The sequence below is a fragment of the Gymnogyps californianus genome, chromosome 3, assembly GCF_018139145.2.
Source record: "Gymnogyps californianus isolate 813 chromosome 3, ASM1813914v2, whole genome shotgun sequence".
Classification (NCBI taxonomy): Eukaryota; Metazoa; Chordata; class Aves; order Accipitriformes; family Cathartidae; genus Gymnogyps; species Gymnogyps californianus.
Window position 1 is genome coordinate 40,432,396 of NC_059473.1, and position 26,094 is coordinate 40,458,489.

Sequence of the window (26,094 nt, forward strand, 5' to 3'; positions counted from 1 at the left end):
GTATACTTTTTAGGTTTTTTAAACATTTATTTTTTACAGTGGCTTTGAACTGTATTGCAAATTTGTTATGAAATCAGAAGTAAGTAAATATTTAGCAGAAGTGCTTTACATTTACTAGTGTCTACTGACTTAATCAAATAGTCTGCTGATGCTTCTAATCGTGTGTTAGGTAACACTGCCCTCAGAGGGCCAAGGTAAGTAAATTCAATCTCAAAACCACTGGCATTACTTCTGATATTTTACTTGACCTGACATTAATTACAGTTGTTTCTTTTAAAGAAAAATTGCATACGATTAAGTTGTTTTATTTACTGTTACATAATTTTTTTAAATGCTCTTAGATAAATTAAATTTTTTTCTTCCTCTTTATTAAATGTTAGTGTAGGGGAACTGGAGTTTGATTTAAAAAGAGAGTGCCTTAAAAAAGAAAGAAAAAGAAAAAAAGAAGGGAGAACAATATTTGTGTATTATTTCTGTTAAATTCATTTTAGTAAATTGATGACACAGACAAGAGGCAGATTTTTGGTGTTCTCTGCTTGGAGGTTTTTGGGTTTTTTTCTTTTTTTCTTTTTTTTTTTTCCCCCCTCCTTCTCTTAAATCTCACTTATGTCTGTGTGGCAGCTGTTGCTTCTTTTAAGGAAGCAAGTTTTTGAACTCAGGTTTCTGTTGCTTATCAGCACTGTATATTAAAGACATTTCCTTCACACCTCTAAAACCATTTACATATTGAAAAATGTAGATGTTTTGCAAAAGTGATTTTTAAAAAAAAATACAGTTTTTTAAAAATAATAAGATTAATTTTAAATTACTGAATAATTTTTCAAGAATTGCTAAATTTCCATATGCTTAAGGATTACAAGTGGTGAGACTAACAATAGCAACCATCAAATCTGAGGTGAAGTATATGTTTGAAGAGAGAGTTTGAGTTCTGAGGTGAAGTAAAAAAATTACGAACTTTGAGTGATACATTTGTCTAACACAGATTTGTTGACTACTCATATGGTTTCTTAGAAAGCTCTTCTTTGTGAAGCTCCTCAGCAGTATCAAAACTACAAACATTGCATCACTAGAATAAACATATTTTGTGAAATGTCCTGAAGGCAGGATTCTTGTTACTAGCTGTCAACGGCAAAAAAGAAAAATCATTAAGGTTGCAGTACAGAGGCGAATACAGAGCCAGCCGCGAGGGTCATGTTCTAAACAAACCTTCATTAAGCATTCTTTGTTACTGTTGTTAGCCAGTGTACTATTAAACACAACGTTAATTAAAGAGTTGCATGTTATGAGGGTTCTTTTTGCATGAAGATCAGATTGCATTTTCATGTGCTTCAAGAATGTACTGCTGTCTTATTTCATCTTTTGGGTGTATTCTCTTGGTAGTTATTAAAAAAGCAGACCCCAACAACCTAGAACTGATTCTAAATTTGTATTTTGTGTGTGTATGTATTTATTGTCTGTATATATCTGTAAGATGTATATTCTAGTGCCCCTTTTTTCAAGTAGCTTTAAAAACTTTGAGTAGAATTAAAATGATGTAGGAATTACTTGGCTTTCTTCACTGCAGTGGTTGAAATTAGAGACCTCTTCTTACTGTCTAATAAACAGATCCTAAAACAACATGTTTTTCAACTTGGAAGGGTGTAAATTTAAGCAAAATAATCATTTAGCTTACATTAACTCAGCAGGAAGCAGGGTACAAACTGATTAATTCTCTATGGCAGATCCACTGCTTTTTTAAGTACTGCAGCTCCATTTCATTAAATTGTCAGGATATCTTGTGGTTTAGTTAGCCTGCCTGGACTTCTCCTTTCTCATGGAATTTCTTTTCACTTGAATTAATGAATTTCAGATGTAAATTTCCTGTTGTTTGCTTGTGTTGAGGTATTCGATAAACACAGACTCCAAATACCTTTCAAAGTAATTTAATATTGCTCATAATGTAAAATACACTTCCCCCCACGCCAACGCGGGGCTGGTAAATTAGAAGACATGTGGAAGTGTTTTTTTCCTTTTCAAATACTCTGCTGTGTTTTAGTATTTTTTGTATGGAGGATTTCTCTTTCAAAGCAGTTCAGTAAGCAGATGTCTATTAAGAAGTATGGACTAAAATGTTTTTCTGTCTTTAAGCAGATTGTGTAGAAGGAATGCAGTTATAAGAGAGCACCTAGAGTGCATCTTGAGAGCCATTAAACCACTTGAGCAGCTAAGTGAACTGTTCACTGATACCACTGTTTACTTTAGTCTTCAAAAGTTCACCTATTTGTTAATTAAATAACAAAATAAATAAAGGGCAGATGATAAATATTCACGTATAGGCCTTGAAGAGGGATTGAAATATTGGTCATTTCAAGACAAAACTAGGGTTTTTTTTGTGTGTGTGTGTTTGTACAGACATCTTGAAAAAGTAGTCTGACCATGATTCATGTTGGGGAACCATTTAGGAGAAACATTCTTCAAAGAAACGTGTCTATGAAAGAAATATATGGATCCTTATGAAGCCATAGTGTTTTGCAATTGCTCTTAAATTACATGTCCTGTGTCTGGCTATAGTTTGCAGGGCGAAGACAGAGGTACAGCTGTGCTCATGGATAAACTGGTACTTATACGTCATTCAATATTTATATCTTCTTGTGATTAGCTTTTGTCCAAAGTCGCTAGCTCTCTTTAGAGGAGCTTGGAAGTGCTAGTCATACTCTTCTAATGGTTTTTCTCCAGGCAGAACATCAGCTGCGTAACTCAGTAGATGATCAAAAATCTGCTCAGTTTTCTGATTAAGAGATTCTGAGTACCTACTAGAAGCCAAATGGAATCTAAAGTGTTGTCCTCAGAGGAGAAGAGGGAGTAGGTGATCATGGAAGTGTGCGCTGGGTCTCTAAGGGCACCTGCTAGAACAGTCTCCTTTTCTACAGGTTTAGTTCTGGAGAGTGTGTATGTAAGTAAATGAAGGATTCTGTTCTTTCCTGAAGTGACTGATGAGTGTACTTACCCTATCATCTCTGATTCTTAGAGCAGAGTCTACTTATCTCCCTGTCCAGTTTATTCCTTACAGAAAGGAGGACTCTCTTTGAAACCTGAACCATTAGATGGCTGACCTGTTTTAGGCATGTTGGTGTTCTCTCCATGCTGTCCTTGAACTCTTCTTTGGTAGTTTTAGGTGCCTGCCTTCCAGTTAATGCACCTTCTAGATAAGACTAAGATCTTGATAGATTTTAAACCTAGTAACAGGCACTTTCTCTCGTAACAGTCATTTACTGTTACAACTAAATAAAATATAATTTATTAGAATTGTACAGAAGATTCTCTTTATGGTCTGTTTAAGAAAGCAACTAGGATGTTAATATTTTTAAAACTTACATTGGATGATCTGATGTGTAAGGTTCTGTTTTGGCTTCAGTTTTTGAGTCCATGCAGATTTCAGCAAATTTATCGCAGGGCATATTTTAAGTGTTCTTAAAATATGAGTCATACCTTTACTTAGGCCTATGATTATTTAGTTTTCAAGTATTCAGCAAACTTAATTCGAGAAATGTCTTTACCTTTTCATGTAATGATGATAGTTTTTCACTGTTGTTGATATTAAAGTTACACATTTGTTTTCCCATACTGCACTTATATTTCTTCTCATTACACTATCTCATTTACAAATATCTCATACCGTTTTTTTTGTTTTGTCTTGTTTTTTTATTGTTTGCTTTTATGTTAGCTGGGATTTCCCATTGTGAAATCAGTTCAGACTGACTGTGTCAGTAGGGATGTTTCCAGCTGAACTAGCACCACAGATGTGAGACAGAAAGCTCTGAGTCAATACAAGTGTAACAAGTGCTATATCTGCTCCGTTAATTTTGTGGTCAAATTAAGTAACACTTTGACTTTTTCAATTTTCTTTCTACTTATATGAAAATGTCTAGATAACAAAATCAAGCAGGTACCCTGCTATCTAGAAGCAGGACTAAATAGGAAGAGTTTTGCTGCTGAGGGCCAGGAAACATAAGTCAGCATGAATAGCCTGGTGTTAATTTTTCTCACTCTTTCCTCTTCTCCATATCCTACTCCCTGCCCTGCTTCTCCACTTAAATACATGTTGAAAATTGGAAATGTTAATGGCTGTAGTTAGATTTTTAAGCCATGGGCATCATCAAAATCCTTACAAGTTGTGCTCAAGTTTAGCAAGGCCATATTAACAATTCCCATGTTGAACTTCAGTGACAATTAGTTGATTGCTCTGATGGAAAGGTGAAGATGCAATTAATGAATTTTTAGATTAGCCTTTAATGGAGTAATCTCCATGTCAGATGGATGTAAAGTTCCTTCTGACCTTTGAATTGTCTAAAAGCTACGTAGCTACAGCTAACAGGGTGCTGAGGTGGTAAATGGCACTAAAGAGCTGGGTTTAGCCCAGGACCAGTGCAGCCCCTGGACTGGTCAGTTCTGAGCATTTTGCAAACGGTGAGAAGTCCTGGGCACAGCTGGAAATTCTGCACTGTTAATACACTTTTTTCCTTAAAACGTTCACTTGTATAATGATGAAATACTGACTTATTTAAAGTCTTAGTAAGTACTTGTACATACGTTATTTACTCTGCAGAGCTGATAGAAATCAAAGACAGGGAAAGTTGGGTGGATCTAAACTTGCCTGTACTTAACTGAGTAATTGCACTTTAAAAATGAAATTGTTGCTGAGATTTTGGTGTGGCATTGTAAAGTATAATGCCAGTAAAGAGATTTTTCACCCTTAAATAGCAAATAAGTGGCATTAATTAAGCTATCATGTCTTTGCTGACTTATTCTGTATGTTTCTGGTCCTGAATACTTCATGGCTTGCAGAATCTTCTGCTCAGACTGGGGTAGGGGGAAGGTGGAGGTGGTGGGTTTATTGGTGGACTTACCTCTTAGAAGGTAATTGGCTTCTACTTTTTCTTTTTTATTCCTTTTGCTTTCAGATATATTTGTTAAGTATATTTTGTGTAGGTTCTCCCATTACCCCCAATCTTCTTGTATTTGGTTAGTGTATGTTTTGAGGAAATTAATGGGTTTTGCTTTGGCTCAGCAGGATAAATGTTCTACCTTGTTGTAGTTTAGATTTCATTTTGTTGTTAAAAATCAAGCTGTAGTGCTTATTTTTGCCTGCAGCAAATTTCGAACTGTTTATAGGTATAAAGATGTAGGATTTTGAAGAGTATAGTGTGATAAAATTTAGAATTATAGAGTATTACTACACAGTGTGTGTAGCTTCTTATTCCAGAGGCATCATTGTATAGTCCAGGCTTACCATTGCAATTCCATTTTCTCTTCTTTTGAAGGAAGTTAAGATTTCCTCTGTAAATTGAAAACGTCTGAAAAGATTTTGGTATAATTCATGTTCGACATGGATAATATGTTTTTTTTTTTTTATATCAAAGGTTTTTTTCTACAGTACTAATGAACATTCTTTTTTTTTTTTTTTCTCCTTTAGGAGAATATATAAAAAACTGGCGGCCAAGATATTTCCTGCTAAAGACAGATGGCTCTTTCATAGGCTACAAGGAGAAGCCCCAGGATGTGGATCTGCCATATCCACTCAACAACTTTTCAGTGGCAAGTACGTATTTCCAGTATTTATTATTCTCTCAGCATATTGACAAAATATCTGCTACATATTGCTTCATGTGTAGTTCAGAATTTATTGGTAACACTGCAAGTTTGATGCCATGTGTCAGTGCACCACTGATCTTATGTCCAGCTCTACAAGATATCTTTACAAGAGCATTGAAGATTTTACCATGGGTTGTTTTTTGAATATTTTTGGAAGTCTAAGTTCTCATTTTTGTGTGTGTGTGTCTGAAGTGTCTGTAACTAACAATAACATTTGACAAATGATTGTTATAAGAAGAAAATTCCTGGAAAGCTTACCTTTATTCAGATCATTGGCCTCTTTTTTTCAGTAGTATCTCTGAATTCACTTGAAAACTCAAATTAATTAGAAAATTATCTAGACTGTCAAATGACACAAAATCATGCTAAATTATTTTTCTCTTGGATAATCAGGTAATCAGCTCTCCAGTCTGGTTAATCAGTAATTTCAAGCAATCAGACAATTGGCATATATTAGCAAAGCTACGAAGTGTGTATCTGTTGGATAAAGTGAAGACTTTTTGATTTCTTGTTTTCCAAGAATGTTTCTAAAAGATAAATCTGTAGTTTTTTTGATCTGGCAAAGTGAGATTGGTAGAAGAGTGTTTCTGAACAGAAATGAAAGTATTTGAAGAGCAAAAACTAAGGGGGCGAAAAATCTCCCTGAGTATGAGTTGTGGATGTCATAGCTAGAAACTTTCAAAGGAACGCTAGCAAATTTACCCAGTTCCTTTCAAAATTATATTAGCATACTGCAATACAATAAATGGCAGTGTTTAGTTTTATAGAGCAGTATTGGAGCCACCAGAGCATATGTACTTAGGGAAAGGGTTCCCTTCATCTGCATTGCTGAAGATGGAACAAATGGTACTGAGACTGCATTTACCTATTTTCTTGATAAAATTGTTCTTGAGATTGACTCAGCCTTTGTATACAAAGTAATTTGGGTATTTTATTTGGTAAGAAAATAATCTCGTGCTCCAAGCCCATGTCTTGTCCCACAACTAGAGGAGGAAAACTTTGCATGTTCTGATTGTGACAGAAGTCTTGCAAATGGTATTGAGCGTGTAAGCCTTCTAATAATATTAGAGGCTTATTTCACCTTGTTGCTATTCAGCGTAAAAAGCAGTGATGTCTTTAAGTTGTTCATATGAGTAGGAATTGACTAGGTCATAGGCTGTTATTCCTTAGTTATTGCTGTGAATATCCTAACCTACTCATTTATAGCCGTTAGTAGTTTCCTAGATACTTTTTCCCAATGCGCAGCAGAAAGAACATTTGTAGAACTACAGTAGGGTTTTTTGTCCTGCTTTACCATGTTCTTCATCACATATCCTGCCTTCCTTTGCTGCAGCAACTAGAAGGATGATCCAAACGGTAGTTCTGCTAAGCGAAGAAATGCATAATTAGCAATTAATTCCAGTGCGTTGATACTGGTGGGGGTTTTTTTGTTGTTTTGATACCCAGAGGTCATGTTATGTAATTCTGATATTAGAATGCTGCCCCTGAACTTTGCCTTGATGGAAATTGGAAGATTTCATATTGTTTTCCAAAATGATACCATCACCACCACTACCTACCCAGTCTTCCCCCCCCCCCCCCCAAAAAAAAAAAAAATCCTTTCTGCAACTAGCAAGCCCCATAAGTCTGATTCTTAGGCAATGTAATCTAAAGGAACAGGCATGCAATATTAATTGAAGAAATACAGTTTTGGTAAGCAGGATGAGTTTTTCTGTTTTCTGGCAGGAAAAGGAGTAATTGAATCAGAAATGATTGCTGATCAGTGCAAGAATAGGGAGATTTTTCACTCATAAAAAGATTCCCATGAGATTAAGTGAAGTACCTATGTAGAATTCACAGGGTGAAAAGCAAAACTGTGTGGTATTACACTCTAAATTGCAAGGGACTGTAAGTTTTTCATCAGCTATTTTATCTGTCTGAAGATGAGATCATCAGTAGGGCAAACAAACAAAATCGCTATATGAATGAATCAGATCTCATGAGCAGTACCTGGTAAATGTCAAGAACTGGTCTCACGGCCTCTGATCCAAGAGTTCCCGAGCTGCTGCAGTAGGTTTGTGGCCACAAGCAGTGCAACATATTTTTCCTGTAATAGTGAAGTACGTTTTTCATAAATTACTAGCCAGGCAGATGGAGTGTGAGATCACTGTTAATACCATCTTGATTAGGTTGGCAGGGACTTAAAGATATGTCTTTACAGTCCTATCTTCATGTAATCTTTGTAGCTATCTGTAAAGTGAGAGTGTGGTCTCAGTCTACTTTTTGCTCTCCAAATGATAGACATCTTTGGCTCTTGCTTACAGCTTGTTATTTAAGCAGAAAAGGCCAAGGCTGTGGTATTATTTTCGTAGTACTGTTGGAGTTGAACGTTGGAAAGTTTGCACAGCTCTGCTTTGTATACTTGTTCTGTAGTTTAAAACTTTTATATCCAGCTCTGTCAAACTCGTTACTTCCATCATGTGGATATTTTCCCAGCAGTGTCCGCTGCCTTCCACTCCTGCGACACCAGCTTTACTTTTGCAAAAGGCTGTTTCCCAGGCATAATATCATTTTCCCTAGAGTGGCTCCCTGATTTCTTCCAAGATAACTTTAAAGTCCCGCACCTGAGCATTACTCTCTCCCTGGTCTTGTGTCATCCGCGTACTTCCATCAGGAATGACGGGAAGGCCAGAGAGAATGAAGTTATTTTACATACTGCTAACAGTGCTTGCAGTGCTAAATATGTCTTTGTTAATAAAGCCTTTCTCATCGTGTAGTTTTTTGTCATAGGATGGAGTGTTCAGAGGCCATCCCTTTTGCTTGGGGTGATCTGGGAGGAAATATGGGGGAAAGCATTGGGAAGCAGGTGTGTAAACAGGTAGATGCTTTACATAGAGAGGGAGAACCTGAGGCAGTGCACGCATGCTTCAGCCCAGTGTCGTCCGCCCAAAACGCAGGGGAACCGCGTGCGCCTAAAATGGAGGTGAGGGATCTCTCTTCCTTGGAGCATAAGTATGTCCCTGAAGGCGTAACAGAGTTGACTGAAGGGTATGACAGAGCGGGGCTGGATGGAGCTGAGCCCCGGGGAAGGATACAGGACTGGCCCCTCGGTGTCCTGGATAGGGGCTTCACTTTGCCTCCCCGTGGCTGCTGCTCTCCTGCCTTCAGGCACATGTGAAAGGCAGCGATGAGCACCCCGCACTGCATCTGCGAAGCTGCTGCAAGGTTGCAGGGGTGAACAAATCAGCCAGATCTGGTGACACTGGATAGTGTGTAGGAATCACTCTGGTTTCTCTCCTGTGGAGCCAGCTTATTTTACACCGAACAGCCTTCTTTTTTTAACATGGGAGTTGAGAGAGCTGTGTATTTGAAGTATGCTTTTAGTTCCCTAATGCTCATGCCCTGACACTTAAACTCACAAAAAGTTGTGCCATGGTATCTAACCATACACTTAAAGATAAATAAAGGCAATGTAATTACATTGGTGGGAAATTCATTGTGGAAATTTAAAACTGGTTGATACTGGTTTTCAGAGATAAATTCAGAAGTGCAAACTTACGTGAATTGGCTGGTTCAAAATCAGTTCAGCTCTTTTCAGGTAGAGACAAGCAGTTGCAAGTAATCAAGCTATTGTAGCTTAAAGAGATACTCTTGATTGACTGAGTCACGGTAACTGAGTGGGTGTGCATTCCTAGCCCACTTCAACTGCAAAATAAAATATGTTAATGTAAATTGCTTTTGCTTAGGCATTTATGCAGTCAGAACCAGATTAAAAATAATTTGGATTCGATTGGTATAACTTCTCTGTACAGGCGGAGGCCTGAAAAAAATGTCCTGGCTTTTAAAACTCCATTCTGCTTCTTTGGAACAAAACTAATACTCTGGGTGACAGGATGTATACCCTCAGTGGCCCCCCCAAAAACCAACATGGCCTTACAATGCTGTTTTTAACTGGTTCAGTGTTGCATAAGTAGAATCAACACTGCTTTGTGTAAACTACTTTGGTCTTTGATAGTCATCGTTATTAGAGAAAGCAGAGTGGGGAAGAATTCTACTTCAGTTCTACGTAAGAAGCATTTGTGGCTTTACTGATAAAAAAATACTTCTCACATATGCAATGAGTATGTAGGTCACATAGCACATTTGGGATGAGATATCTCTAAGAATTGGCCCTTTGCCTTCATTTTGATCTTTACGTGGGGAATAATTGGGAAGAGCTGTATCCCTTCACAGTAGCCTTTGAGCTTTGGCCAAAAATGATGTCACCTGGAATTTCTTTCCTATCTTGAAAGATAGTGCTTTCTAAGCACTCTGTGGTACAGCTACCCTTTTCTTGTTTTTGAAAAGAAAAAGCGAATTTTAGTTATTGTGAGAAGGTAACCTTTTATAACCTTTCCTTTATTTTTTTTTCTCTACAGAAATGATTATCGATGAACCTTGGCTATTCTAAATGGAGAAGCTGTGCTACTTTTTCCTAATCTTAATCTTTCAGTGGGCCAGAGACAAGGTTTTATTATTTTGGGGATTTAAAAATCTTCAAAACATGAAAATTGAAAGGTTTCAGGGGAATAATGTTAGGACTATAAAGAATTCTGAAGACACTCTCTAAAGAAATGGGTAGGAAAATATATATGTATGTTTTAAGTGAGATTAAATTATGCATCAAAATACTTCGGCATTAGACGTGACCTTGTGTGCAACTCCACAATTAACTTTTCAATGAGATTTAAGTTTAAAGTCTCGGTTTTTTTAATTGTCACAACACTGGATGACATGAACCCAGAGATAAGCATGTAACTGTAGATACTTATAATTACAGTATAGATTTAATTCCAAAATAATAGTGGTGCAATTACTAAATAATGTTCATTCAACACTGAAAATACTTGCAGGGAGAAAAAGGCAGTGTATGTTTAATGTACTGCATAAGCAAATGCATCTATGGAAATTCAAACTCAAACCTAATGTGTATAACCAATATTACTGTCTGTGTTGGATGGGGAAATGTTTAGCTTTCTGGAAGACTGGCCCTGTAATTTTATTTGGGAGGCTTTCATATTACTTATGAATGGTTTCTAGGTGGTATAGTTGGTATTCTGTCATTTGACTTAGAAGTTTGGATTCAGTTGTTGGCTTGGGTCATGAATGAAAATGAGTTCCTTGGTCTCATCCTTCCCTTTTAATGGACAGTGCTTTCTCAGACACCAGTATAGCATACTGTAATTTCCAATTATCTCTAAATAGGGCCTGGTATGAGCATGGCAGGTCAAAGTTTATAGCCGGGTCTGAGAGTTTTTTTGCTGGTGTGATACACCCAGTTGCATAAATAAAATTGGGGTGTTTGCCTGAAACACAGAGAAGGATGTGTAATTTTACTGTCTTCCATGAAAACAAACTAAACCCAGGCAAACCCCAACAATAACATGCGGAAATCTCCTATTTTCATTCTCCCTCTTTGCATGAAGGAGCAAATGGCAAACTAGTTATAATGACAGAAAGACATGGATGCTACTTCAGTACTTTTTGGAGTATTGGAAATAAAAGACTTTCCAGCATGATGAAGTGCATCAAGGATGATCTTTTTCAGCTTCAAGGAACATAATTAAGTTTTTTGTGTTTATTATGCAGTCATATATGTTGTTGTATCATCAAAGCACATGTAAGTACTTGTCATGAGCCAAGCCCCACAGAAATGGGATTTCTACCCGTACAGAACAAAAAGTCAATCCCTGCTCCAAAATACTAAAATTCCAAATATAAAACAAGGGACAGCAGATGGATGCAAACAGATGGGGGGAGTATGAGAAAACAATGAGACAGTATTAGCCTGTAGTACAGGCAGTGGTCGCAGCACATCAACAACTAATCCATTGTCAAGGTTAGATTTTTACTCTCTTCTCCCTTCTTTTCTCTCTTCCTCCTTCCCTCTCTCCTGTTTTTTAAGACATGGTGAAGGAGAGTTTTAAGGAGGATTTAAAAGAGAACCAGTATGGCAAACAGAGGGAAATTAGAATTGCTTTTGAGAAATGGTGCTGAAATTGGAACAGTAGAAGGGTGGGTGGCATTTTGATACTGAATAAAGAGTGATACCGAGGATGAGGGTAGGCTGTGGGGACAGACCATGTTGAAAAGCTACCTATATTTGATGTGATAGAGCTGGGTAGGAAATGAGGAATGCAAAGAGAAGAGTGATATGATCAAAGGGACAACGGAGAAAAATGATCTGTTCAGCAGTTTTGGGGATGACATTTTTAGAGGAAAACTGCATTTGTTGGGACCAAAGAAGGGATATTAAATTGTTCACATGAATCTCTATGTGACCAAAGTTATTTTTAGGGTCCTAGTCCCCATAGATAAAATGTAGTGAGAAAGGACAGAACCTTTTGGAAAGCCTCAGGAAAATAGGTTTTCCGTAGGGAGCAGGTAAAAAAGTGGGAGAATTGAGAGAGGACCAAGCTAAGGGTGTGTGGGGGTGTGTGTGTATACACATATATTTGTACATATATGTAAAAGCCATGGCTTTTCATATGTATATGAGCAAAAGCACATACATCTGTCTCAATGTTATGAAAATGGTGTATTAGTTCTGCTGCTTGTCTACTATTTGTCTAACAAAAAAGGTCATCAGAGGAAAGTGTGGATTTGGAGCGCAGAGTAGCAGTAGTGGAAAAAAGTATTTGTAAGCAATGTGTTCATTAAATTCTGACATGAGAAAGAAAAAAATGGGAGTAGCAACTGAATAGGAAAAGGTTGGGACAAGTGTTTATCTTGTGAAGGAAAGACCAAGGGAAGAATGAGAAATCAAGGTTAAGTTGTAATGCAAATAGATAGATACATAGATAGATATATGTATCTGTATATAGATAGCACTCTCTATATATTTAAAAGTGCATATATTCTAAACAATGTAAGCAATGGTTCGATACTGCTTCTTTTATATCATATGATAATCACAGGAAGTTACCTTTTGTGCTAAAACTCAGTCTGTATTAGAAATAATTTCTCAAATATGCAACCTTCTGTTCGTTTTTTTAGTGCATTTTTTTATGGCTGCTTGTATGTTTAGTATTCTTGTCTAGCCATATCAACAAATTCTGCTGAAGTTGAAAGCTTCCATATATGAAATAATAAAATGGTATTAGTGTTCTTTCTATTTTTTATGCTGAATGAATGTATTTGGGAAAAGAACACTGGTAATTATATGGTTAAAGTTATAGAATTCAAACTTTAAACTTTTTAATAAAATCTGAACAGATGATCTGTGCTTTTTTTTTTGGAACTGGCAGGTTTCAGGCCCTCTAATTGGCTTCCCAGCTTTGCAGAGTAATTACAGCTTCAAGCAAACTTTGTCATCTGTGGTTCAGAATGGTGTAAAGTAAACAGAACGTTTTGAAATACAGTTTGTAGTTAGAGTTGCTCAGGAGAGTTTAACTAGCATAACTACTTAATTTAGATAGTAGCAGTTATTTGAAAAAGATAGTCTAACATTTTAGAATTGTCAGATTGTTTGTGGATATGGAGACAAAGTTAACCTCTGGTGCGTACCTGACTTCTTTTGTTTTAAAAAGAGAAGTTCAATACTTGAGAAACATCTATTGCATTTCTTTATACTGGTTTTATTTCATTTTTTTCCATTTTCTGTATAGATCCAGAAATGGCCAAATGAGTGCTACAGACTTGTTGGAACAGAGTTGTCAGTTTCTGTTACTGATTTTGTTTTTTGCTGCTTTGAACAAGTGTTCTCCCCCAGGGTTTTTCATCCCCTCTAATATTAAAGGGGAAAATTCTCATGACTGATGTTTAATCCCAGCAAGACAGAAAGCTTTAGGATTAAAATGTGTAATTCCAAGTTGTAGATGGCTAGCATACAAGAACACAAAGTTGAGTCTGTCTGTTTACTGGCTTACTCATCTTTTTGAATGATAATTTAGACTTCCAACTGTTTTGAGTTGAGATTCAGCCCTTTAATTACATATGTTTATGTATAGTAGCAAACTTGAAGACATTATGGTAGAGTGTTCTCTACTCTTGGTAATGACCCAACTATCACTCGAGCGTTTGGAGCCAGCTCTCACTAGCCAGTTTCACTCGTTCTTCTGTGCTTTTGTAGTTTCCAAAGTATTCTCTCTAAAACTACTACAATTTTTCCAGTAATTAGTAGAAAAATATTTTGGTAATTAGCAGTAACTGTGTATTACAGCACTTATTCATCTTAATAGATTTTTTTTTTTCTAGCTGTAGGTGAAAGACATTCACAAACAAATTTTTATTCATGTTGCAATCATGACAGGAATATTGTTTATCCCATACATTTGTATACAGCAGCACATGAAGCGTGTGGGTGTACTAAATATCAGCAGACTTCAGTTACTTTTATCTACTTGAGAAGGATGGTAGCACACCACTTTTAGAAACACATTGGTCCTCCACTTCTTTCTGAAACTCTTTTTGCTTCAGAAAGGAAGGATACAAACATATTCAATTTTAACCTTCCACAAGGGAATTAAATCTTTAGCCACTTTTAACACAATATTAAAAAAGCTCATTAAGTTTTGCTAGATTTTATTTTTCAATAGTGTCCTTCAGTGATAGTGAAATGACATTTTTGGGTTTTATGTTTTCAGTGCCATTTTCAATTGCTAAGGTATTTTTTATTACCTTTAATTGATTTAGTTAATCATCTGTAATGAAAACTCAGAGAGTAAATACTCTTTGGTAGTTACAGAGCTCAGTATACGCATCCATATGTTTTGTTCTTGTTAATAATGCGCATCATCACTTTGGGGACTGTCTGAAAAAATTAATATAGGTAGTACCAATAATACGTCTATATATTAGGTACAGGTTTACATAATGTACGTACTAATATATATAATATATTTATTATACTGTATGTAGTATACTATATATATAGGTAAAGACCATATTATAGATAGCATTTGAACATAGGCTGGCTTAATTCTGTTAGTTTCAATTTTTGCGTGCTTGAGTTGGCAAACTTAAATTAATGCCATTTTAATGTATGCATTTTTGTATGTATTTGCAATCAGAAAATGAATGATGAAATTCAAAATCTTCGGCTCCATTACAGGCACTGGAGAGGATGTGCTTTTTAATTGGTACAGACTTTTCTGCAGGTTTGACTCTGTACCTTTTTGCCATCAGATTGTCCTAACAGTCATCTCACTTTTCTGTCCCTGGCAGCTTTTTTTATCTTCCTTCTCCTAAACTAGCTACTCTTGTTTAGCTATACTCTAGCTATCCCCCAAATTTTTCTTTCTCACACAGGTTCCAGTGTTTTTTCTGTCCCATTTCCACTCTTCTCCCTTTATTCCCTAGTCTTTTGTTCCCAACATCTCTTCTGTAAATAACTAGCAGTATGCCATCTTTCCATATTGGATTTTGCCTCAACGAGATAGTTTCTTTTTCATATTATCTGAGCAATAGGATGAGGGATTATGAATATAGGCGAAAGAGCTTTCCATTTAGCAGGTGTAGATGCAGGAGATAGCTGTAGCCTCTGGATTATACTCAATGCATAGATTTTTCAATGATTTTATGCTTTAGTAATTGTTATTGTAATTTTTTACCCTCCTCCCACTGCACTCTTATCCCTCCCACATGTAGGGTGGCCAGATGCCTTACATTTTCACAGGAATACTAAAAGGATATCAAAGGTCTTGGTTTGCCAAGTTTTAAGTCTCGTCTCCAAAAAGTAGTATTTTCCAGCAGTGTGCAGCTTTAGGCAGACACCCAGCAAAGAAAATTTCAGCCTACATGATTGAAGTGTGATAGGATTAAAGATGAGAGGATGGTTTCATCAGGAGTAAGATGAGATAATCTTAGAGCAGACAATGCTTCTAGTCTCTTCTGTTATGAAGGTAGCCTGACACATTCCTTAGAGCTACAGCTGAGGAAGTTAAGGAAACAAATAGCCTGTTAACCCTAGTCTCACTGTCACCGTGATCATAACTTGGACTTCAACCATATCCCTGAAGGTGGGGGTTTCTTTGATCTCATGAGTAATATTTGCACCCAGCTACAAGCCTGGTTAAGTATCCTAAGCAGCTCTACTTCATCATGCTCCCCAAGTTCCTGTCATCTGCTTCTGTCCTCCTCGTTTCTCTTCCAGCTTTTGTGTTAAATTCCCTCTTGCTGTGTCCATCCTGCTGTAGCTCTTTCCTCTAAATGTTGAGGATGACTTTCATCCCATCCAAGACGTAGCTGAGTTTATAAAAACGGTGAGGTTGGATTACTGTTTCTCTTTTGAGTCTCCACAGTGTATGCAGGTTTGTTAAAAGTCATGTCATCTCCTTGACCAGTGAGCAGTCTGACTTACGTCATAATTTGTAGATGTATGGTGAAGATATAGGTTTGTGCATCAAAGAATACACACCTGAGTAGTGCAATATTTACTTTATTCGTCTTTCGGTTTTTATACATGTGTTTGTCAAGCTTCTGAGATGTTCTGCTAAGCTGCAGAAAAAATCCTATTGACAGACATATCCACTTCCACTCTTTGCTTTTTCAAATAAAAAAATTACAGTATGCATGAAAGTTCTTAAGGCGTCCTCGCAAAGCCCCCCCCTAATATCAGTTCTTTCATGCCTATATTAAGGATGGTCCAGTACAAGTAAGTCTGCTGATATTTGCTGTGGCTCTGTATCATGGAGAGAGAGGCCATTTCTTAGATAATTGTGTCCCAAATTGTTTAGGTGTTCAGGCATACAAATCAATGCCTTGAACTAAGGCTTTAAGCTTGTTATGAGCTAGTAATATTAAAGAGAATTGCTTTAATGTATTTTTAGTATGCAGCTGCATTTCAGAAGGTCAGCTATGAGTTTGCATCTTGTACAATTAACACCAGCAACAAAGGCATAAGAGAGAAAGCAAAAGCAGGGTAGAGGGTACTTAACGTATCTTGGGTGTTTAGAAATTTGCTGGGTCTGATGCAGTTCCTTGGAGAATATTTAAAATGCATTCCTGTAAAATTGCGGATACTAGTTGAGGTTTCAGGACCCTGAATTTGTGAAGAAAAAATACGTCAAGCCAATATAATTTATTTCTGTAAAAGAAGAACATGTCTTGTGAGGTGGTACATGTCATATAACATGACTTTTGTAAAGTGTTGACATTAACTGAAATAAATAAAATGTAATTCACCAAGAAGAAGTGCAAGGTTTTATGCTAAAGAATAGTCAACTACATCAGTAAAAGGTGTGGGTCAACTGTTAGGTGGTAGCTCTGCCAAAAGGAAGTTGCAGTAGGATCATAAGTGAACAGGAATTCTGTTGCCGTATTCATTATTGACTGATTTGTGAACCTGATAAATCATTTTAGATCACACATCTGATCTGGATCAGCTTTGAACAAGCAGTAGCATTCCAGAACATGAGATGTGATGTTTGTGTCAATTTTGTGGTAGCTGCAGGAAAACAAATTATACTTTTAACAGAGTAACCTTAACTTCACAAAAATGTTTAAATATATTTGTATGAATAAAGAGTTCTGGTAGGTCAGTGTTTTGCAGATGCGATGTTTAGTGCAGTGTGCTACATCGTAAAAATCTAATACACAGTCTCGTTGAACCATTGCCTGAATTACCAGTGTTGTGGTCTTGTGATAAAGGACTAATAGGCAGTCTACTGTATGTCTAGAATTGTGTGACAAGGAAGATGTTGGATCTGAAAGCACAACCTGTGGGGACAGATTGGTTGAACTGATTTAGGCCAGAGAAGACCGAAGAGAGATAGAATAGTGTTCAAATGTCTGAAAGGGATAGCTGCTGAAAAGGTAAAATAAATTAGTCAATAGGACAAGAAACAGTATGCTTAAATTGTAGGAACAGTTGCATTAAATGCTAGGAAAAATCTTCCAACTATAAAAATAATTAATTTCCTTATAGTTGGATGGGATAGTTTGCTTACAGAGGTTTTGAAATTACTACTTTTCGGGATTGTAGAAAGAGTTTAGAGAAATACTTATGAGAAATAGCATAAGTAGACCTGATTCTGCCCTGGGGCACAAAGAGAACTAGATGATTTCCTGGGGCAGCCCTGCTGGGGGTGTGCGTAGGGTTATTCTATATTTAATAATCAGACTAGTTTCAACATCTGAATTTTCTCAGATAGGGTATTTTACAATAAATCTGATCCTGAAGTGACAGTAGCATGGGTAATTGTGGCATGGTTACCATTGAAGGGAAAATGTCATATTCCTCCTGCCAGGTACAGATGGAAAAATGTGCCTGTGGCTACTGCTGTTACCTTGGCATACTAGAGCAATCCAGGATCTCATACTCTTACCCACATAACACAGACCTAGTTTGCAAATGGAGATCGCACTCTTTATATGGGCAACAATACAAGTTCCATCAATTCCTCTAACTGCTTGCTTCACCTTATCATTATTACCTGCTACCTTTTGTTCAAGCCCATGGTTATATTGCCATTCTGTATTTCCTTATATGTGCTGAATACATGCTGGATAGGTATACATAAGCTATATGTATTTTATCTAAGTAATTTTATTTGCTCTTCACCCGTTAACTGGCAATGTATAAAAAAGGCAATGTCATGTATTTCTCTAGAATGTCAACTAATGAAAACAGAGCGACCAAAGCCAAACACATTCATTATCAGATGTCTTCAGTGGACCACTGTCATAGAGAGGACGTTCCATGTAGACACTCCAGAGGAACGGTGAGGGTTTTATTTTTGTTTTGCTTTCTGTGTTCTTTACGCAGAAGCCTCGGCACAGTCTCTGCTGGGACTGCACAGCGATCAGCAGTTGGAACTGTGACATTCTGAGCACATCTGAACAGTTATTTGAAGAATTTATAAGTCAGCTTCTGTAAAAGATTATCTGAGCTCATAGCTAGTGTAAGAGTTGCCTGCGATTAGGTGGGATGAGTGTGTTCAAATAAGCCAAAACTATGTCACGATATGTCTCTGAAGTATTAAATTTTGAACAATGGAAGCCTGCATTGAAGTATTTTCCAGCCTCGCTGTCTTAAGTTTTCCTTTTACTCCTCCTAATATGCTTCTTTTTTTGGCACAGAAAGCAGTATGTTTTTTATAATTTCTTTTATATTTGCTTATTAGTTTTTCTTGTTTCAGTAAACATACACAAACTCTTAAGAATTAACTTTTTTAATGCACCAAAAGCATGTAGGAGATACGGGATGGTGTACCATGCTAAAGTGTTCTATACTGTGTCTCTGGTTAGATGCACTGAGTCTTCCCACTGTGGGCATCTGTCCTTTTGAGACTAATACTATGATTTGGCTTTATTCATATTGTTTGTATCAATAAATAACCAACGACTTTGCTTTTTCTGTTGTTTCTCTTCCATTAGTATATTCACTTAAAATTTGTTTTATTCTACCTTGGTACTGTTTCTCCACCCTATCTTTCTTCTGTGTATGCAGTGTAGTACCTCCTACTGCATTCATTAATGCCACCAGACTCCTCCCGTATCCCTTGCTGGCTGAGCAAAAAGCAGCAGGTACTGCACTTGGTGTGGGGCTATGGTGTGCTGATGGGCCGGCTGGTGTATCTGTGCTGGTTAGCCAGCACGCAGAATAGCCATGGGCTTAGCTGCCCCTGCTTGTCCCTCCACAGAAACCCCCATCTGGGCCTGCCCCTCTGTGCAACCACTCGTTTTTATGACGCTTGTAGGAATTTAATTATCTTTGAGGGCCTCTTTCTTAGGGGAATTTGAAATTAGCCAACAAGTTGAGTTTTAAGAGGAGACGGACAAAGAGTTGAACACACGGTGTGGCTTAATAAATCTCGTTTATTTTCTGTGAAAATGTCTCGCAGGGAGGGGGAATACCAAAAAGTCTCTTAAAATAGCAAGCTATTATCAGATAGTATCGGATAGGAGATGACATTCTATGCTCTGAGCTGTATTATACCTGGAACAAGTGTTTTCAAGTTTTCACTATTAAAATATTTACAAAATCAGACACTGGTAATTCTTGAAATGAACTGCGCAGTAATCTTTTTTGATGCTGGTCAACTTTACCACCTTTAACATAATGCAGAATTTGGAAGGAAATTGAAGTGGTTAATTGGTATGAGTCTTCTGCTGTGTAACATGAGAGTTGAACATTGAAGCAATGTAGGATGTGAAAAATATTGTAAACCATTTATTTGGAAGTATTTTATGAGTTTATAATAGGGTTGTTGGCTTGTTCATGATAGGGAAGAATGGACAGAAGCAATCCAGGCTGTAGCAGACAGACTTCAGAGGCAAGAAGAGGAGAGGATGAACTGTAGTCCAACTTCACAGATAGACAATATAGGAGAAGAAGAGATGGATGCTTCAACAACCCATCATAAAAGAAAGGTAATGACATTAAAAAATAGCTGACAAGACTAATATGTAAGTAACTTTTGTAGAATGGTCTAGTTGGGTAAAACAATATACAGGGAATAGTATTTCTACATAAATTTCAGTGTATTACAAGCATAAAAGTACTTATTTGTTTTATTTCAATGAAGGTGAACTGCTCTAGTTTTATTTATTTGTTACGCTATCTAATACAGCACTTCTGAAAAACAAAGTTCAACCATTCAGGCACATGTTAACGTTCTGCTTATTGTTTGAGTATTATTTTCATCTTTTCCTGTTTACTCTTTTAGAAGTATGGTAATAAAATATTTTCTTTAGACAAGTAGATTTGCCCCCTTTCTCATGCAAATAATACCCGGTACAAATTAGATAATTTACATGAGAAAGGCTGGCGGGATTTGGCTTTTAATGACCTTGTTTTTTTGCTATCTGGGAAAATAACTCTGCTTTAGTTTTCAACGAAGTAAGAGAAAACAATGTTTTATTTTTTTGCAGTCCTTCACAGCTTTTGGTGTAAGTAGGAATACGTACATTGTTGCCTGTAACATACTTGTAGTTGTATCTCCAGAGTCAACAGGATAAACACACAACTAAGAGCATGTTTTAAAGATTGAGTGCCACACAAAAATTTGCTTATTATTTTGTGTTTCCATTTTGTCCTGTGCTTCTGTAAGTACGGACTACTCTTGAAGAATGAATCATCCAAATGGATGTCTCATTTACTGCACAGGATTGACATGACTCAAGAAATGCATTGAAATTGCATGAGAAATAATAACCTGTTTCTATAGGACTGGCTTCATTCTTTCTAGCTAGAAGTGAAACCTGTAAAAAACTAAGTGGAAGTCTGCTGACAGAGCAAAATAGTCTTATAGCTAATGTAACTGAATGCCTTTGAATGATGAACAATGAAAAAAAATGGTGAAAGTGTGCCTTTACTCATAGAGCATTTTTTGTTCGTTGCACTGTATGAAGCAAAAATAATAGAAAAATCAGTGGCTGAAAACTATACCCTTATGAATATAACAAAGGTGTCATAGGAAATCTTAATTCTGTCATGTCCTAACTTTTGAGAACTTGAGTTTGCAGTGCAAACATAGTTCTTTCAGGTTGTTTCATTGTATGCAATTTTCTAACCTTTTTCCGCTATAGAAAAAGGTGAAAACTAATTATATACAGCTGTAACAATACTCTCATCGTACATTGTCAGGTTGACATTGAACTTTTAGCCTTGCAGCATAGATGTTTAATGATTGTGCTCCAGGGTAAAATATGATAAGTGACAGCAAGACAGAGGCAGCGTTCGAGATGTGTCAGTCTTTCTGAGAGGCAGTGCGATTATGTGGAAGGGATTTGGGTTTGCTCTATTAAAGATCTGAGCACTGTTCCAAGCCTGTGTATCCCCTTAGTGGAGTACAAAACCACTGCATAACAACAAGCATTTTCAAGGTGTCAAAATTAATGCTGTCTAATATAAGTAGTTTATCTGGAATGTATGCTTTCCTTGTTCACAGTGCAGTGCATTTTCCCATACAACAAAAAGGGTTGTGGGAACAGGGGGAGGAGGAAGATCAGTTTTGTTTCTGTCTTGCCGCTTACACTTTAAGAAATGATTAAATAAGATGCTGGGACAGTGTGTGTGCAGTGCTGCAGAATATTTAATGGCTTTGGCAACAAGCCAAAACCAAACTCTACAAAACAAGGTGAAATGAAAAATGGTGATATTCAACACCTAATAATAGAGCAGAATGGAGTTTTTGTAGCCAGTGAAGAGCATACTGATGACTGCAAAGATTCCCCCCCCCGCCCCCAAACTCAAAATCCCACTGTGGATTTCTGACTGTTGGAAGATTTTAGTGAAAGGTTCTCAGAAGTTTTTGGAATAAAAAATATTAAGTGACCATAATGACAGGGAGTTGTCACTACCTCTGTGTTAACTGAAATTGGGAAAAATACATGTTGTTAGAACTGTTTCTGTTTTGTAGAAATGTTTCTGAAAAGCTTCTGTTTAAGCTTTTGTAGTTGTTAATATAATCAGAACCATTTCAGTTATAATGACCTAATGCATTTTTATTGTTTTTTTTGGTATTGGATTTCTTTTCATTTCAGGGATTTTTTGCACAGTGTGTCCTACAAGCTTGTTTTGTCACCTGATTTTACATCTAAGCCCAGTGAATTTTGCTTGTGCATGCACCAGATGGTATACATATGAGTAGAAGAGCATAATCAGATTAAGAAACAAGACAGAGAGGAGTGGGCCTGTTCTTCTCTAAAAAGGTAGCAAAAGGTTTATGAAGAAAACAGTCTTTAGGATGTGGAACTTGATTTGAACAGACATGACAGCAACGTCCCTGGCCAGATTAGCTGGAAGAACCAAAAGCACATTTTTTTTTTTTTGCAATTTTTTTTAATGGTGTCAATGTGCCACTTAAGTTTTACAGTAATAGCATCACTAAAATTCGGAGCACTAGAAATTCTTAGCAAACTGTTCTTGTTTCTTGCTGCACTATTCCTTGTAAGTAGAGTTTCTTCCTGATGAAGTCAGATGAAAACTCCAAGTGGGGGGTGTGTGTATATATATATATGTACACCACAAAGTATATATATATACACACACCACAAAGAGTGTGTGTGTGTGTGTGTGTGTGTGTGTGTATTTAAATATATATATATATATACACACACACACATTTTGTGCAAATCAGGAATTTTAAAAAATTATTTCCTTGGTAGGAGTTTTCAACACTGGTAGTAGGGTGTGTTCTTTTGAACAGATCATCCGTAGGGGAGTAAATAGGCTTTATGGAAGGCTGAACATCATATGGTTCTTTGGTTAGTGCAGTTTCCTGTAGCTTCATTGCTTTTCCTTTGTTTACAAATTTGTTTTGCAGGGTGCAGGATGAGTAAAGAATAGATTTTTCAGAGGAAATTAAAAGGTAATATAATGAGGAAAAAGATTCAATCCTCAGAGTTCGGTAGGAATGAAAAAGGTGGGAAAATCATCAAGGAGAAAGAATCCAGTCTTATGGGAGCCTCCAAACTTGCTTACCAACATCCCTCAGGTTTAGAAAGTATTTCCATTTTTCCACCAGTTTTCAGCACACCCTTAGCTATGGCATCTGTGTTTTTATCTCCCAAGGTCTTGTGTTCTTTGGCAGACTTTTTGAGTTACCCTGCACTGCGTATCATCTCTAAGCCTTCTGCTGAGCTTCTAAAGAATGAGAGCATCAGGAGACTTTATTCTTAGAACTAGCACTACCGCCATAACCTGCTGTTAAGCTACAGCTCAAAATCTTGCAAACCTATTACCTTCCTCTTATAAATATACATATATTTTTTAACTTGTTTTCACTGAGCTTGCAGCTAGATTCATGACTGCTTTGATGAACATTATGTAAGCAAATTTTGGGCGAATGAGTCTTTCGATTTGACTGGCTTGCTGCCCTTAGCATGAAACCCATGTCTGTGATCAGTCGAGCCAAGATCCTCCTCCTGTGTGTGGGCAAAGGGCTGCTTTTCTGAGCTGGTTTTATTCAGACTGTGATGGTCTCTCTCTAAGTCCAGCCTCTCAAAGAAGATCATAAGTACGGGAAAAAGTTACCCCTTTGAGGCTGCTTATGATCTCATAAATTTTTGACTGTTAGAAGTGATAAGGTGTTACGGTCACTAACTCGGTATTCTTTATCAGTAAAGGGGTTGGCCATTCTTTGTTGGGGAATGCGATAGGTTATGACTGCAGATACGGAGGATTCTGCCCTGAATTACTCATCTTCTGCCTGAATTGTGTTTTGAATGCATTTTTGATTTTTCATGTGTTTTTGTCAATTTTCACTGCTGTAGCACAAAGGCAGTTGGTTTTGCTTGATGGTTATCATAGAACTATTGAAGTAGATAACCTGACTTTCCAAAGTACTGACTGTGATATTTGAGAAGTCTTACCTTTAGTTGATTAAGTACTAGTAGCCATATAGTGTTTGGATCACAACTTTACATACTACATCGTGCATCACTAGTTGTAACACATTATACTAGTTTTTGGAAAAGTTGACCATTTAAGGATTTGTCTGTGGTCATAAACTTTAACTTTACACTCACTTGTGTAAAGTGAGTTTGCTTTATGTAAAAAGTATACTGAGCCTTTGAAATCTCTGTTACTCGTATTTCTTACTGGGATAAATGAAGTTTTGTTCTTCCTGATGTGAGGTGGTTTTGGCAGCAAAAGAAGATCTCTCACTGCAAAATGTCTAAGTATGTTTATGGTTGAGCAAAGAATGGAATTCACCAAGGTTAGTTTGCTTAGAAGCTACCAATCAACCATTACATGGGAAAAAGATTTAAATCCTACTGATATAGCTAGAAAATTGATACATGGAAAGCATCCATCTTCTCTTTAATAAAACTTAGAAATATTCAGCTATCCAGGTGTTACCTTAAGTAGTCTGTTGGAGACCTTTTGCAGCTTTTAAGTTGCAAGTTGAACACTTAAAAGCTAAGGAATTATAGCATTAAAGTGGTTGATGGAACTTCAGTTCTACCCCTTATGTGAGCAGATTTCAAACTGACTCTGAGTGAGCAGTTGCATAAATTATTTTCACAGTTTGTCGACAGCAATTTCAGATCCACAGTAATAGTATCATGCACTTGAGCTTAAAGGAATAAATAATTTCATAAGGAAATTTTGCCATTTATTCTTTCTTACAAGAGAGAATGTATTTTGCTGCCACTGTTTGTGATTGCACAGCGAGGATATGCCCAACAGCTCTACACTTGGAATGTGTGTGACATACATAGGCACTGTTAGAGGTGTTTCTGGTAGGGATAAGGGAAGTACTAATTCCATTGTGGAAGACACAAGTAGAAGTTTATCTGGAATGCCAGTATTCAAGAAAACTGCCTGAGGCTGCAACTAGTGATAGAAAGAGGCACTAGGAAAATGAAAGATAAGGCATGATCCTTTCTTTTCCTCACACATAACAGGATTAAGTATATTTAACTTAGCAAAACTGAGACACGGAGTATAATTACTCTTTATAAAAGTTTTGAGGTGTATTATTCACAAAGGAAGGAAGGTTATTGAAGGTTATTGATACTGCAGGGCAGTACTATAACAAGAATAGGTGTGTGTTGTCTTTCAGAGCTTTTAACTGCTTTCCTCAAGGTTCCTGGGTGCCTTAACGGTCTCTGTGTGGTTATGTGGTACTGCAACCAAGCCAGTAACACAGCGTGCTGAAAGACGTGCTGTGGAAACACACAGTGGAAGCCAATGATTGGCCCTGAGTTGGCCAAAGAAACCCTGCTGTCAATCCAAGGTGACCCTGTGCAGTCACTGCATTCTCAGTATTGTGCTGTTTTTTCTACATCCTCGTCTTTGCGTCTGATGCATAAACCATAGGGTTGATGCTTCTGAACTGGCTGCGAAATGAACTAAGATTATTATTGACTCAAGCTTTTGTGCTTGTGAAAGTGGCTAAACTGCTTTGGGATCTGAGATCATCTGGTCATATTCTTTCCATGTGTGACACTCCAGTTGAGCTGATAAACCTACTAGACTCAAATTGTTGGTGGAACCACCTCTTGGATATACTACGTTTAACCTGCAAAACTAGGGTGATACTAGGTGCTTGAACGGTCACTATAATGGAGTCACATGAAAGAGGAAAACTTGCCACCTCTTCCTTTTCAGAGCCAGATTGATTAATGTAAACCCCATGTAATCGTTATCTGTACTCAGATTTTTAGAAGTCCACCTCTAATGCAAAGACTGTTGTAGAGTCTTACTGGTATGATATTGCAGTGAGGATCATGTACGTTTCAAAAAGCCATCAGTGCAGTGGGTGGTGTTAGGCAAAACCTACTGATATGCCACGTTCTTGTGTCCCTGATAATACAGGATTTGATGAGCTTTCTTAGATGTGGAGCATTCATGAAATGCTGGTATAGGCTAAGACTTTGTTCTGTGTGTGCTTTGTAAAAATAAGTGTGTGTGTGTAGTATACTGTGCAGTACTTGACTTTAGAGAACTATAATAATACTATCAAACAATATATCCTGGTGGTTTAAGGATACAGTTAACTATTACGCACTTAATCATAGAAGTGTACCTATTTTTGTAAACTGTTCTTATTA

At 37.0% G+C, this 26,094-nt stretch overlaps 1 protein-coding gene across 1 annotated transcript in view; it reads left to right on the forward strand.

The window, feature by feature from the left end:
* Positions 1–26,094, forward strand: part of AKT3 (AKT serine/threonine kinase 3) — a 154,565-nt gene that overhangs the window by 76,601 nt on the left and 51,870 nt on the right. The window contains exons 3-5 of the mRNA XM_050894208.1: positions 5,453–5,578; positions 18,200–18,311; positions 19,818–19,962. Coding sequence (XP_050750165.1) covers positions 5,453–5,578; positions 18,200–18,311; positions 19,818–19,962 — 383 coding nt within the window. The remainder of the gene's footprint in view (positions 1–5,452; positions 5,579–18,199; positions 18,312–19,817; positions 19,963–26,094) is intronic.